General features: G+C 37.9%; 1 protein-coding gene across 2 annotated transcripts; it reads right to left on the bottom strand.

Annotated features, from left to right (window-relative positions):
• Window positions 1-299: 299 nt before the first annotated feature.
• Window positions 300-9,848, bottom strand: piga (phosphatidylinositol glycan anchor biosynthesis, class A). Of its 2 annotated transcripts, XM_036568458.1 has the most exons (7): window positions 9,570-9,848; window positions 5,783-6,148; window positions 5,179-5,611; window positions 4,951-5,083; window positions 4,697-4,829; window positions 4,292-4,498; window positions 300-1,844 (listed from the first exon to the last, which is right to left on the bottom strand). In XM_036568458.1, the coding sequence occupies exons 2-7, from the start codon at window positions 6,104-6,106 to the stop codon at window positions 1,590-1,592; spliced, it is 1,485 nt and encodes a 494-aa protein (XP_036424351.1). In that variant the 5' UTR covers window positions 6,107-6,148; window positions 9,570-9,848; the 3' UTR covers window positions 300-1,589. The 2 variants fall into 2 exon arrangements, with proteins under 2 accessions (XP_036424351.1, XP_036424258.1); XM_036568365.1 differs by lacking the exon at window positions 9,570-9,848 and having other exon boundaries at window positions 5,783-6,259.
• Window positions 9,849-15,077: the final 5,229 nt, after the last annotated feature.

Raw genomic sequence — 15,077 nt, 5'->3', positions numbered from 1 at the left:
AGTTGCAAGCTTATGTGTGTGAAAACAGTCAGACAAGGTGAGAACAGTGTGTTAACGATGCTCCTGTATTCAGCCTTGAGAGGAGTGTCTGCATTATCAGTGCTGTTTGGGTATCAGCATAGCAGCTCTGAAACTGAGACTGTGCTATTGTCTTTCACACAAACAAATCCTTACTTTTCTATTATTTTTGAACCACAAAAATTCTACTGGAAAACTCTTAACTGTGAGAAATTAAGTGAAAATAATTAAATATGCAAAATGAAAAAGAAAAAAATAGAGTAAACTGAAACCACATCAAATCATGCCAATTTTTGCACATTTTAATAGAGATAATCTGTCAGCTCGGTATAATTTAAATTTACATAAGCAACACAGAGCACATGCTTCTTTTATCAAAGTAGTATAAAAACATTTATATTATCATCATACATTTTGTAATTACAAAAGAGCACTATGGCCAAGGCAAACATGAAGTCATAAGAAGAGGCTATCTGAAATAAACTAATTATAAAAAACATATTAAACCCGAGTTGTTCAGTAATAAAACACCCAACAGTGACTTCAGACTAAAACTCAGGCTTAAAAAACACAATTCGAGAGAAACTTTGTGAAGAACCAGATGTCTGAAGAGTTAGTGCCTCTAAACACTCCCTCACAGAAAGCTATTACATGCCATTATTTTACAATACTTTATAGATTGGGTTTTGGTCTAAAACATTTTTAAAAGTCATTCATGCTGGAGAGGTACATGCAGGGTGATGTAAGGCAAAACAGACCCAGATTTACCACTATTTTATATCAACATTACATGTAAAAACTCAGATGTATAGGATCTCTGGTGATTTTGGACAGTTAATGAAATGGCTATATTTGTGTTGTAGATATTGTAACCCCTGGTTTCGACCACCTCCATTATAAAGAAATTCACATCTAAACACTCAGAATGACTCTGTATACATCTCAATGATGGAAAATTGCAAATTTTGGAAAAAAAAAACAAAACAAAAAAAAACAAGTATTCCCCTTTAGTTCTGCTGGATACATATTACCATTTCAACAGAGGGTTGAAGTAAGTAAGGCTAAGATTGGAGTCATGTTGCTGAAGTCAAAATTAATAGCATGAGCTCAAGATGAAGGATATGTTTTTTGAGTAGAGAAACTATGCTGATGAGTTAAATGTACTTAAGCTGGTGAACAAAAGAAAAGGCAATGACTTTAAGGTAAACAGTACACTGATATGAAAAGAGATTAGTGCATGGGGCCCTTTCATTACTGCCTGGAAAAACAACAGCCAGTGCTACAACAGGAAAACTGGATATTCCTGTAGGTGAACACTGTGCATCTCCTCCAGCAGAGGTTAGACAAAAAAAAAAAAAAAACGTCAGATCCTTAGACATACTGAGGAACAGGGAAGATCCTTCTAATGTCTTCAGATACCTTTCATTGGAATGTAAACAGAAATGTTCACTACACTCTCTAGAATTTCAAAAGACTTCCTAACTAAGGAAAAAGTTTAATCTCAACAATTTTTTGAATACAGGACTGCCAGCTGTCCAGAATTCAACAGTGTCTTGTTATGTATACCAGCATCAGATGACAGCAGAATTTGAGTCTTTAGGCTTTTCCTTCCTTAATCTCCTCCAACAGCTGTGTGGGCCAGATGTGTCCATTGCAACGTCAATGAGGTGATCAGGGTGAAGCCACTGCAGGAACAGCAGGAAGAGGAAGTTGATGACGGCAATGAAGGAGAAGATGGAACCTGCGACAGCACCGCAGTGGGAGCGCAGCCTCCGCAGTCGAGCGGGCAATGGCAAGACAGGCTGCCTGCATGCCTGATCATACACCTACAACACACACACACAAACACATTTATTGTCTAATAAAATGGCAGCAGTTTATACTGGACTCTAACATACTGTAATACACTACTGTTCAAACGTTTGTAACTAGTGTTTTTCTATAATATAAAACCAATCTTCATTTTTTTTGCAGATATATAAAGAAAATGATTCTCATATGATGCTAGTACTGTACAACTTCATAAGTTTCAATTAACTTGTAGAAAGGTGGAAATAAATATAATTTCAGATGTGCCCAGAATCTTGAACAGAGCTGTGACTGAAATGATTCCTAAGTAACCGAGAAAGCTATAATACAATTAATATCAGTAATTACTCGCATCTGAAAAATGGTGATCGGAACCTGAGGCAGATAAATTGAAAAAAATTAGTTAATAGTTTGTTAAATTATTATATAATCTCAATTATTTTCCAGTTGTTAGCTACTACAATGATGTTTACCTTGCAACAAATATAATTTGAATTGGGTGTGTCTGCCAGTTGGGTAGGGATAAATACATGTAAGTAAAACAAAGCAGAAAAAGCAGTCAAGCAGTCCACTGTAGCTAGTCAACAAATGTGGCTATGATAGGCCTTTATTTTAATAGTTGCATGTAAGGAACATAAAAGACAATTAAATTGTTAATTGCTATTATTTGCATGGCAATTAATTTTCAGCTGAAATTTCATGATCATGACAAGCCAAAAAAGTTGGGACAGTAGGTAAAATGCAACACTATATGTATTTGTAAACATAGGTTAATTCCAAATTTGATGTCTGTACAACACATCCAAAAAATGTTGGGACAGGGGCAATATAATACTAGGAAATTGTGGAATGATCAAAAACATGGGTTTTATCCACAGGTAACATGTGAGGCTATCATAATTGGGTAAAAAAAGGAACATTCATTAAAGGCTCAGTCACCACTTTGTGAAAAGCTGTGAATGAATAGTCCAATAGTTTAAAGAACAATTTTTCTCTACACATGATTGCAAGGAATTTAGGGATTTCACCATCGGTAGTCCATAAAGGGCAAGACCAATATTGAATGCCCATGACCTTTCTGCCTCAGATGTCACTGCATTAAAAACCGACATGCTCCTGTAATGCATATAATAACATGGGCTCAGCAATACTTCAGAAAATCCTTGTCAGGAAAAAGACCATGTATCAACAATCAATGCCACCAACTTTTCTGGGCTAAAGCACATCTGAGACTGACTGAAGCAAAGGGGAGGCAACTGTTTTGCAAATAACATTGTCATGCTCTCCAGGCCAAAAAAGGAAAAGGACCATCGCAACTGAAACAGCAACTGAAAGACATTACATCACAACTATGATGCAGCCTGGACCAGCTGCTTAAACGACGTATCAGGGCTAGATGGCTGCCTGGGCCAGCCGATCGAGTGACGCAGCTACAACAGCCTGGATTGGCCGTCTGAGTGACAGCGCATAGCAGTGTATAGCAGCTATGAGGCTGCCTAGACCAGTTGTCTGTTTGACGCTACACTGCAGGTACAAGGCTACTGACTGTATACCATGGTCGGGGGAATTTGTATTTGTATATGTAATTTGTTACTTTTGTAAAGTGTCTGATTGTAAGCATCTTTGAGCACAGGAAAGTCGCTACATAAATAAAAGTGATGATGAAGTCTGTCATGGTATAGGGGATTGTTAGTGCCTGTGGCATGGGTAACTTGCACATTTGTGAAGCTGAAGGGTACAGATGCATTTTGGAGTAACATTTGCTGCCATCTAGACAACGTCTTTCTCCGGGATGCTCCTGCTTGTTTCACAGATCACAGTGTGATCTTATAAATAAGAGAGAGCCGGTGCTAGACTGGGTTGCCTGCAGTCCAAACCCAGTTCCCACTGGAAACATGACCCATTGTGAAGCGCAATATATGGCAAGGGATAACCTGGACTGCTGAGCAGCTCAAGAATGGGGAAAAATTCCACTTTCACAACTACAGCAACTGGTATCCTTAGTTCCCAAACAATTACTGAATGTTGTTGTTAAAAGTAAAGGTGATATAACACAGTGGTGCACTTGAGCCTATCCCAACTTTTTTTGAACATGATGTTTGCATCAAATTTAGAATAAATATATATACAAATAACAATAAAGTAGATTAGTTGAAACTTTAAATATCTGGTTATCGTAGTGTTTTTGATTGAATAGACATAAAAAATATTTGCATATTTACTTTTTATCATTTAATATCATCTTGCTCATCCCAAACAACTTAAAATGTTGTAAAAAACCTTTTTGGTGTCTTGTTTATAACATATCAATACAGGTTATTGTGTAAGTTAGCACTGAGTAAAATAACAATTACTGATATGACAAACTCCAGACATTATATAGTTTATGCACGCAATCTCTTCAAATATGCCTTCTCATGACAAAATACAAATAAATTATTTTTAATCAAGCACACACACACACCTTCTCTGTACGTTCAGCAACGTTTCTCCAAGTGTAGAGCGTTCGGACCTGGTGGTGGATGGCTGCTGGAGACAGTACGTTGCCCGAGCGCTGCCTGGCGATGACAGTCTCCAGGCCAGCACAGAGGGAGCTAACTGTGGGCTCACACAGAGTCACCAACTCATCAGGAAGAACCTCAGGTATACCTCCAACACGAGTGCTCACCACCTACAAACACACAGACACAAACAGAAACACATACACAAGACTACAGGTCTATGCAGCAGACAAGCAAAGGGTGTGTACAGTCTAAATAGTCTTACAGTCAAACAAATATTGGCAAATAGTCTGATGTATTTTTCCATGAGTATTTAGGTATAACTGTAAAATTGCTATACAAACTCACACATATAAGCAAAAACAGACCTGCAGGCCACAGCTGGCACCCTCCACTATGGCCATGCAAAAGGCTTCGGTCAGTGAAGTATTCAGGAAGATATGACCTCGCACAAGAATGTCTCTTACATCCTTATGATCCAGAGCACCCAAAAGACGCACCCTATTAACATAATCACATTACATACATCTACAAAAAGTTTTTCTCTAAGAGTCCTATTATCCAGAACATCGTCACTATAACATACACACACAGACAAACTCAGACATACCTATTTTCTTACCTGTCATGAAGCTGATACTTCTCTCTAACTTCCTCCAGAACAATTCTCTTAGGACCTTCTCCACCAATTAGAAAGCAGAGATCAGGATGATTGGCACACAGCTCTGGGATGATTCCCCCCAGCAGATCAATTCCTAGAAATCCCCAATCCACCAACCAATCACTAAATGTTGACCACATTATGAGACTATTTGTGTCATAGGTAGAGAGGCACCATATTTCTTCCTACCTTTCCTGTAGACCAGTCGGCTAACTACAACAATTGTAATCTTGCTGTCATCACGGAAACCTGGATCAGGGGTGAAGTCGGAGGGGTCAACCGCATTAGGGATGACAGAGACAATGTCAGGGTTGAGTGCAGCTCTCAGCACAGTGTTCTCCTTACTGGTATACGATACACACACAATGTGGTTGGTGTCACACAAAGACACAGTCAGCAGCTTATTGGTCAGAACAGAGCTGAGATCAGCGAATCCAAAAAGCGAGTGGTCAGTGAAGACAGTGTTGAGGCCCATTGTCTTGGCATGGAACAGGGCATCGTGAGCCATGGCTGAGAAGGAGCTGTGGGCGTGCACCACAGTCACACGTTCACGCACAAACACACACCTGAGCAGAGGCAGGCTGTGGAAGCAGGTAGTGGCTGTGGACTGGTTATACATCACCTACAAGAATAAGGACCAGTCAGTAACCTTGCTAATACATGCACTTTCAGATGTTATTTTTCATTCAAAGGAACTTCTCTGTCATGTCTCTCCAAAAATATACAAACTTGCATGAAATTTATTCATATATACTAACGCTCCTTTAATTTCTCTGATACCAGAGACACAGACCTGTAGTGGGAGGTAATACACCTTCAAACCATTGGTGAGGTAGCGAACTCCACGGCGGTCACCATATGCATGTGTTGCTATGACAACCTTGTGGCCCTTCTCTATAAGACACTGTGAGAGCTGGTAGATATGACTCTCAACCCCACCCATGTTGGGGTAGAAAAAATCAGACACCATACAGATACTGTGCTTCACACAGTCCTCATGGCCAGAACCTCTATGTGTGCTGGAAGAGTGTGTGTCAGGAGTGCGTGCTGTAGAAGGATGAGTGTTAGGCTTGAAGTGGGCAGGGACCTGGTCACATCCTTTCCTTCTTTGGCCCATGTTCAGATCCAGTAAATGGGTGCTAGGTGGTGTACCCGTTACCTGGAAATCAATAAAGTTCATAAATTCCCAAAGCCTACCTGGCATGGTCAGGCAAATTTCACAGCCAGTAACATACTCTGACCACGGTAACGTTAGTTTTATTTTCGAAATTCGTCTTTTTGGCGCTAATAACATTTGATCGGACTACGGTAGTCAGCGAAGACTTTCATGACAGTACGACCACAGAGAGTGATGCACACCTGTTCTTTTGCAGTTTGGGTGACATTTAACGTACCACTATTTTGTGTTAATACCATAGAACTGAGATTTTTCAGTCGGAAGGAAAATCATGCACTTCTAGGCCACACCTACATCCATGCACACGCATTTGTTTTCCTCCAAAGCGTTTCAGTGCATTTAAATACATATTTTAATTGTTCATGCTAACAATAGACACCGCCAGACAATAGAACGTCAATAGCTCTATAAACACTGTGTCCATGCACATCTGATTAATTGTGTGATTTGCTCTAAATTATGGTTAGAAACACACACCACTTTAATTTAGAAAAAGGACTTTGAATTAACCTGTAACTAAAGTATACTTGCCAATACTTGTCCTAACAGTACTGAGCATACCTTACCTGTAAAAACTGATATTACCTGTATACTGAAATAGCTAGTTAGCTTGATGACAGAGGTTCAGTAATCGATTAGCAGTCTTGAAGGTTCAACAGATCCTTAACCATCTAAAATATTAGTTTAAAAAATGAGAGCGTAGAAAAGAAAACGTCTCATTTAAGTGGATCAAATTGCAACTCAAAACTTTTTTAAATCCATCAAAAACCCAGTGAGTAAGACTTAAGTTATTTTTTTCCATTTTCAATTTCGACATTTTAGACACTGAACATTTAAAATACTGCTTAGATTCCAAGTGCAGCATTCACTGCAATTAATGCAGCTGAAATGCTTTTGAAGGTTAAAATACAAATATTAATATAAAGTAATTATTGCATTACATTCAAAATTCAAAAGTTGTGTATGATTGCTGAAACCTAAATGCACCATACACAATTGTTTGTAGTGTCGGGTGTAATACAGCTGAAATATTATTAAAATTCAAAATATATAAAAATGAATAAAAAGTAGTCACAGCAACATATCAAAAATCCAAAAGCTGTGCATCATTGCTGACACCTCACTGCACCATACACAGCTGTTTTTAATGTTGTAAATAATGCAGCTGGAATATTACTGAAATTCAAAATACATAAAAATGAATAAAAAGTAGTCACAGCAACATATCCAAAATCCAAAACTGCACCATACACAACTGTTTTTAATGTTGTATATAATTTAGCTGAAATAGCTTTATATTTTATATTAATGTTTATGTATTTTTAATTTCAATAGAATTTCAACCACATCATATACATCACTAAAACCATTGTATATGGTTCAGCAAGATGTCAGCAATCATACACAAGTTTTGGATTTTGGATGTAATACAATATTTCATTTAAATAATTTTTTATATATAACTATATATAACTGCTTTATATAAATTTTTATTTATTTTGAACTTCAATAATATTTCAGCCACATTACATACAACACCAAAAATAACTGTGTATGGTGCAGCAAGGTATCACCAATCATACACATTTTTTGGATTTTGGATCTAATGCAATATCTCATTTAAATAATTTTTTATATATTTTGAATTTCAATTATATTCCAGTAACATTACATACAGCACTACAAAGAATTGTGTACAGTGCAGTGAAGTGTCAGCAGTCATACACACCTTTTCGATTTTGGATAAATTTCAATAATATTCCAGCTGCATTATTTACAACATTAAAAACAGATGAGTATAGTGCAGTGAGGTGTCAGCAATGATGCACAGCCTTTGGATTTTTGATCTATTGCTGTAATTACTTTTTATAATTTTTTCAGTATTTTGAATTTCAATAATATTCTGCTAAATTATATACAACATTAAAAACAGCTGTGTATGGTGCAGCAAGATGTCAGCAATGATGCACAGCTTTTAAATTTTGGATATATTGATTTAACTTTTATCAACTTTGAATTTCAGTAGCATTTCAGCTGTATTACACCCAACACTACAAACAATTGTGTATGGTGCAGGTAAGTTACAGCAATCATACACAATTTTTGAGTTTTGAATGTACTGCAATAATTACTTTATATTAATATTTGTATTTTAACCTTCAAAAGCATTTCAGCTGCATTAATTGCAGTGAATGCTGCATTTTGAATCTAAGCAGTATTTTAGCTACATTATATCCTCAAGTAAAATTCAAGTTTGTGTGTCATTACTGAAACTTATCTGCACCAAACACTGCTGATTTAAATGTTAAATGTCTAAAATGTTATCGAAATTCAAAATGAAAAAAAAATGTACAAGATTTAAAACTTACATCTGACTCAGTGTTTGATGGATTTAAAAAAAACTTTTGATTTGCAATTTATTCCACTTAAATAAGACGTTTTCTTTTCTACACTCTCATTTTTTAAACTAATATTTTAGATGGTTAAGGATCTACTGAACCTTCAAGACTGCTAATGTCTGTCGATTACCGAACCTCTGTCATCAAGCTAACTAGCTATATCAGTATACAGGTAATATCAGTTTTTACAGGTAAGGTATGCTCAGTACTGTTAGGACAAGTATTGGCAAGTACATTTTAGTTACAGGTTAATTCAAAGTCCTTTTTCTAAATTAAAGTGGTGTATATTTCTAACCATAATTTAGAGCAAATCACACAATTAATCAGATGTGCATGGACACAGTGTTTATGGAGCTATTGACGTTCTATTGTCTGGCGGTGTCTATTGTTAGCACGAACAATTAAAATATGTATTTAAATGCACTGAAACGCTTTGGAGGAAAACAGATGCGTGTGCATGGATGTAGGTGTGGTCTAGAAGTGCATGATTTTCCTTCCGACTGAAAAAACTTGTCTCAGTTCTATGGTATTAACACAAAATAGCGGTACGTTAAATATCACCCAAACTGCAAAAGAACAGGTGTGCATCACTCTCTGTGGTCGTACTGTCATGAATATGTAAGTCTTTACTGACTACCGTAGTCCGATCAAATGTTATTAGCGCCGAAAAGACGAATATCGAAAATAAAACTAACGTTACCGTGGTCATAGTCTGAGGTAACCTAAACTCACAAATTATGATGCAGGTAGCTAACAGAAATAAAAAATGCGTAACGATGGTAGCTATCACATTTTAACCTCTAAATTACGACGTAGCGTACTATGTATAAAAAATGCAAAATCGGTAACGTATCTCAACGTTATGTTTTCCATTAATTCGTGCCCAACTGTAACATAAATGGCCAACACTGAATTATAACCTACTGGCGTCCAAACCATAGATAGATAGCTAAGCCTAGCATAGTTGGGTTATGCTTTATCTTGTGATGTGTAAAGATACCTACAGTCAGATTCCGATGGCTTAGGGGACATTGACAGCTAACGTTAACGATTACACTTCTGAGCAAATGACTTATGTCGTCCACATAATTATTCTATGAAGTATTAAATTAAGATAAGGTCTACGGGCGCAGCTCATCAAAATCACAACAGAGCTTCTGAAGACACTAGTTATGTCGTCGTCGTCTTCTTGTTCTTCTTCTTCTTCTTCTTCTTCAAAAATAACGTTTAGTGCATTACCGCCACCTTCTGAAAAAGAGTGTGAATGAGGATGAGCTCTCATCATTTACCCCCAATCTCCGCTGTTCATTCGGCACTTTGGTGACGCAACTAGTTACAGGACCACCTAATGGGTGCGCGAAACTAGCGACTACGCGAGTTTGGGGGTGCAATAATGTTCTAGAAAAGAATTTGGATACATTTTGATGGTGCGCAGGTGCTTTTCTTCTTTATGGCAAAATACAACGCTGCTTGCTTGGCCACGCTGCCCTCTCATGGGCTGGCTACGAAATGCCAAGTAATTTATAATACTGTTTAATGGAAATATATTGCTGTTTTGTATGGACGGAATTTTGTGTCAAAATGTTTGGGAGAGGATTATGATGTTTAAAAAAGGAATATTAGACTCTGAAAAGACAATATGGTGCTCTGAGCACACTGCTAATGAGCTTAAATGCACTTGTCAGCAGGAAGCGTGCAGGTAAACGCCTTTGGATTTGGTCGACAAAACTATTAGATCTGGTTTTGTTCAAAACTTAAGAACCCGCACAACAGTGCCTTAAGAATTCGTACGTGCAAAACAGGTTCCATTCAAAACTCGCACGAGTGCACTAATTATTTTTGCTCCCAACTAAACCTCTCTCAGGTTTCACATCTGCTCGACATACAATGTTTGAATTTATGTTAAAATTCCAGCCAATCAGAGATTTGTCATTGCACCAATCATGACACCATTTCTTAAGCAGCTTTAGACCAATTGGTCTGTGTACGTTAATTCAGTCTAGTTCCAGAAGTAAATTTTTTATTCATAATGGTCATAAGAATTTTTACCCTTAATATTTTATCCAGCCAACACTGACTTACCATGAGCTTCGAGATTATGAGATGACGACATATGTTCCAGTTAAAAACATGAATCAGTCTGATTTAAACTTTTTTTTCCGAAAAATCGAGCTCTATTCCCTCTTTTCTCGTAAAGAAATACATTACCCACACATCCCAAAGAGAACGCCACCAATCAGAGGCGTCGCTGTTACCAGAGAGATTCAAACCGTGTGAATTGGGCACAAACTGAGAACTTGTAGAGAGAACAATTACCACTATGTAGTGTCTTCCGGGTTTCTCAAACACTAGAGGGCGCTCCCGAGCGAGTCCAAAATGAATGGGTTAAGATGGAACATTTGAGCAAAAACATAGTTTATAAATGCTTAAGCATTTTTAATGTAAAAATACATTCATTTCCTGAACAGAGAACAGCATAACACATTTTAACACCGCGGTTATATTTTCGAACACGAGTTATAAAGTATACCATAGATACATTCTTCGAATTTTCTTGTTTCACCTTAAATGGTGCACCACCCAGCTTCTTGTTCAGATTTTCCCGTTCCGCCTTAAATGGTGCTTCAGCCAGCTTCATGTTCGAATTTTTCTGTTGCAGCTTCAGACCCAAAAAGTGACTGCTGCACCATTTAAGGTGGAACGGGAGAATTCGAACAAGAAGTTGGTGAATTGAAAGCCAACTTCAGCTTTGTACTTCTTACTGTGTTTTGGGGGGGATTATTTTATTTTTATGTGTATTAAGATTAGAAGAGATTCACACATTGATGGATTTGCTGATTGTGAGATATGTTTCTGCCGGAGCTATGCTAAACTAACGTCAGGCGCAGACTAAATAATTTCCTGCTTGTCCAGATGGCCAATTAGCATGATCACAGTTGTTAAAAAAATAAATGCTACTGAGAGCAGTCCATGCAACCTAGATTAATCAATGTCTGAGGATTATAACAAAACAAATTTGATAAAAATTGGTTGAGTATTAAGGAAGTTGTGAGAACTCATCATCTCTCAATACAAGTGCATTTGTTCACAAGTGCATCTTGACTGCACCAACTTGTCTGAAGCGCAGACGTATCGCCTCAGATAGAGAACAACGCGGTGTCTAGGTAAGTATACGTTCATGACGTCAGTGAGCGCGAACAGCCATTGAGGTGTTCTGCTCATCAGTCAATCAGCACTCACTAGCAGTAATGCTAGCGTCCTGCTGCCCAAAACCCGTTTGCTAAAGAAAAAAGAAAAACATACAGGTAAGTTTTCTTTGTTTTTTATTTCATGAAATACATTATTGCACCTTCTAAAATTAAAGGAAAGTTCTGGGCAAGTGATTATATACTAGTTGAACTTTTCATTTTTAGCCATTTAGCTCCATTAACCCCCATTCATTGGGGACTCGCTCGCTGGCCCCTTTGCTGTTTTGCAGTCGTGTTTTTAAGTTAACATGGGAAATAGGAAGAGGCCAGTCTCCTTATAAACTGGCTCTGGTACAAATGTGTTTTTGACCCTCAGCATCGACTAAGAGGCATTGCTTCCCAGCGCAGCCACCGCCCCGCCCATGGACTCCACAGCCCATCACAATCAAACTGAGCAGTTCTACGCGACACACAATTACAACCAATTAGACGAGAAAATAGCCAGGATGGAAATTTTCTTCTTCCCTCCATTCTGCAGAAGGTGTCACCGACTTTTTAGCAATTTCAAACATTGTACTAAAAATAGCGTTTTTATGTCATTGATATTGTATTTAAATGATATCTTTAAGCATGGATTTGCTCTGTTAATCGTGAGCTCATGAGCTCAGTCTATGGCTCTCCTGAAGAAATGTGTGAAAGGATGCATATTAATAGATAATGAGAAGGCCTGTATTCAACAGTGTGCCACGCACACCCATGAATGTTATGTACATTACATTTTTGCTATATTTTCATATTACAGATAGAGGACTTTTTTCATATTACAGACTAGGACCTCCTCCTCCTAGATTTTGGCCACTGGTGTTATCAGGGCTCATGTTACATTATAATATAGCAATTTCAAATCTATTAACCTGCTTCCTTGGGTCAAGGCTCGTCAGAAAGGAAGCAACTCAATGCATGAGTAGGCGACTATATTTGTTCATTATATTTGACTGGGTAATTTTGTCAACACAATGCCATATATCATTTATATCACTGATTTTAAACAGTTATACAAGGTCACCTGGCTGCTAATAGGGCAGCCAATTTACAAAATTCAGAATGTCACTGGTGTTACATCATATTCATGTTGTGACACCAGTGACTAATGTTAATGTCATGAATGATTAGATTTTTTTTTTTTACTCAGAAACATATAATATCCAGTGTCCAGTATACTGGACATTTGGGCTTAGGCACACAAAATGTTTATAATCACCAAAATAACAAGACACAAAGCACGCATTGGGCTTTTTCTTTGTTTTCTGAATATACAGTTCCATAAAAAAGTTTCTGAACTCTTGGAACAACTTGGACTCTGCATGAACAGCTCCTAAAACATTAAATAGTCACATTAAATTGTCACTGGTGTTATCGATTTGTTATGATAAGGTGTTCTTTTTGTGGCACGGTGGTGCAGTGGGTAGCGCTGTCGCCTCACAGCAAGAAGGGCCTGGGTTCGATTCCCGGCCAGGTGACCAGAGTCGTTTCTGTGTGGAGTTTGCATGTTCTCCCTGTGTCTGCGTGGGTTTCCTCTGGGTACTCCGGTTTCCTCCCACAGTCCAAAAACATGCAGTCAGGCCAATTGGACGTGCTAAATTGCCCCTAGGTGTGAGTGTGTGTATGTCTGTCTGTCTGCCCTGCGATGGACTGGCGACCTGTCCAGGGTGTATCCTGCCTTCCGCCCAATGACAGCTGAGATAGGCTCCAGCACCCCACCGTGACCCAGAGGGATAAGCGGTTTAGATGATGGATGGAGGTGTTCTTTTTGCTGAAATATTGTCTGTATTATCTGACTTGAAATGTTAGAATAATACATTTTGCACAGTTTTTTTTTAATCTCAGTACTTCAATTTCAGCATTTATTGTACAACTTTTTTTTTATAAAAGTTTATGGAGGCATGGTAAAATATATAAAATGCCTCTGTATTTTTGTATTTTTAGTGCATGCGTATAAAAGAGTTTTGGTAACACGATTATTCAAATTGAATTTCTGCAGTAAACACAGTCACAATAATTTAAATGGAAAAATAAATACAATTATCAGAAAAAAGAATGCCTCATTAAGGGGTAACACCAGTGACAAACTGACTAAAACATTGCATTTTACATTATAATTTGTCAAAATATGTTTGGAATTGAGCTCTCCATTTTCCATGTTATAATAGGAGATGTTAATGGACATATTAAGGTTGTTTAGTTTTGGGATGAAAGAAATAGATATTCTAAAAATGTATCCACCTGAATTCCCACTCTTAATGGAGACTGACTCAGGTGTTATTTAGGTGGTTGGTCATTATTAGCACTGTAGTTGATATCTTGTTTAAATTATTTTTCTACAGCTACAGTACATTTTATGGGATTCACATCACTTTGTGTCTTCTCTGAAATTCTATATGAAATTGAACTTTTTTTCAATATCAGTGAAACAATGGAAGATGTGCTCCAGACACAAATTCTCAAGCCTGCCATACAGATGCAGGAGAAATATGTAAGCTGCAAGGCATAAAGTGAGAGCAAGAAAAGAAGCTGCCAGGGCAGAAAAGGTTCTCAGGAGAAACATCAGAAGTCAGCAGAGGAAAGGAGGAAAGCTGAATGGATTTTCTGGGTCCCTTTCCTATTACTACTTTACAAGGCAAAAGTGCATATTTAATTGATGATAACAGTGTGAAATTTGCAAAAATTAATCTGGATCACGTGATGCCATTCGTGGAGGTGGAAAAATGCATTCCTCATAAGCTCAAAAGGTTTGCATCCTATGATTCAGCAGTTGAGTGTCCTTTATCTGTCCCACCAGTTTAGATTCTGACATCTCCTGTCTCAGCTGTCAAGAGCACAACCTTTGTCACACCTCTTGTCCCAACATTTGGCACCTCCTGTTCCAGCAGTTGAGATTCTGACACCTCCTGTTCAAGCAGTTGAGATTCTTACATCTCCTGTCCTAGCGATAATAAGCACAGCACCTCCTGTCCCAGCAGTGAGGAGCACATTACTTTACACCTCCTGTTGCAGCAGTGTAGAGCACAGCTCCTCCTGTCCCTGCAACTGAGATTCTGACAGCTCTTGTTCCAGCAATGAGAAGCACCGCACCTTCTATCCCAGTAATTGAAAGACTACTACCTTCTTTTCCAACAGTTGAGTGTCCAGCATCTGTTGTCACACATCACTGTGATCTTGAGAAGAGTAAGTTGCATCTTAACAGTTACAGTTACAGATATTAATTCAATTCTGGCAGAAGTTGTTGTGTCTTGACGGCCAAAATTGAGCCATCTAAAATATTTG

The sequence above is a fragment of the Colossoma macropomum genome, unplaced genomic scaffold (genome assembly GCF_904425465.1).
Source record: "Colossoma macropomum unplaced genomic scaffold, Colossoma_macropomum, whole genome shotgun sequence".
Classification (NCBI taxonomy): Eukaryota; Metazoa; Chordata; class Actinopteri; order Characiformes; family Serrasalmidae; genus Colossoma; species Colossoma macropomum.
The sequence above is the reverse complement of the archived record's forward strand: the minus strand, read 5'-3'. Positions and strand labels throughout refer to the sequence as shown.

Bases quoted from the DNA above. Each gene is read 5' to 3' on its own strand.
- piga (XM_036568365.1), bottom strand. From the start codon at position 6,193: ATGCCAGGTAGGCTTTGGGAATTTATGAACTTTATTGATTTCCAGGTA. The intron at 5,084-5,178 runs GTAGGAAGAAAT...GGGGATTTCTAG, and splicing joins CCGACTGGTCTACAGGAAAG to GAATTGATCTGCTGGGGGGA. The intron at 4,830-4,950 runs GTAAGAAAATAG...TTATGTTAATAG, and splicing joins AAGTATCAGCTTCATGACAG to GGTGCGTCTTTTGGGTGCTC.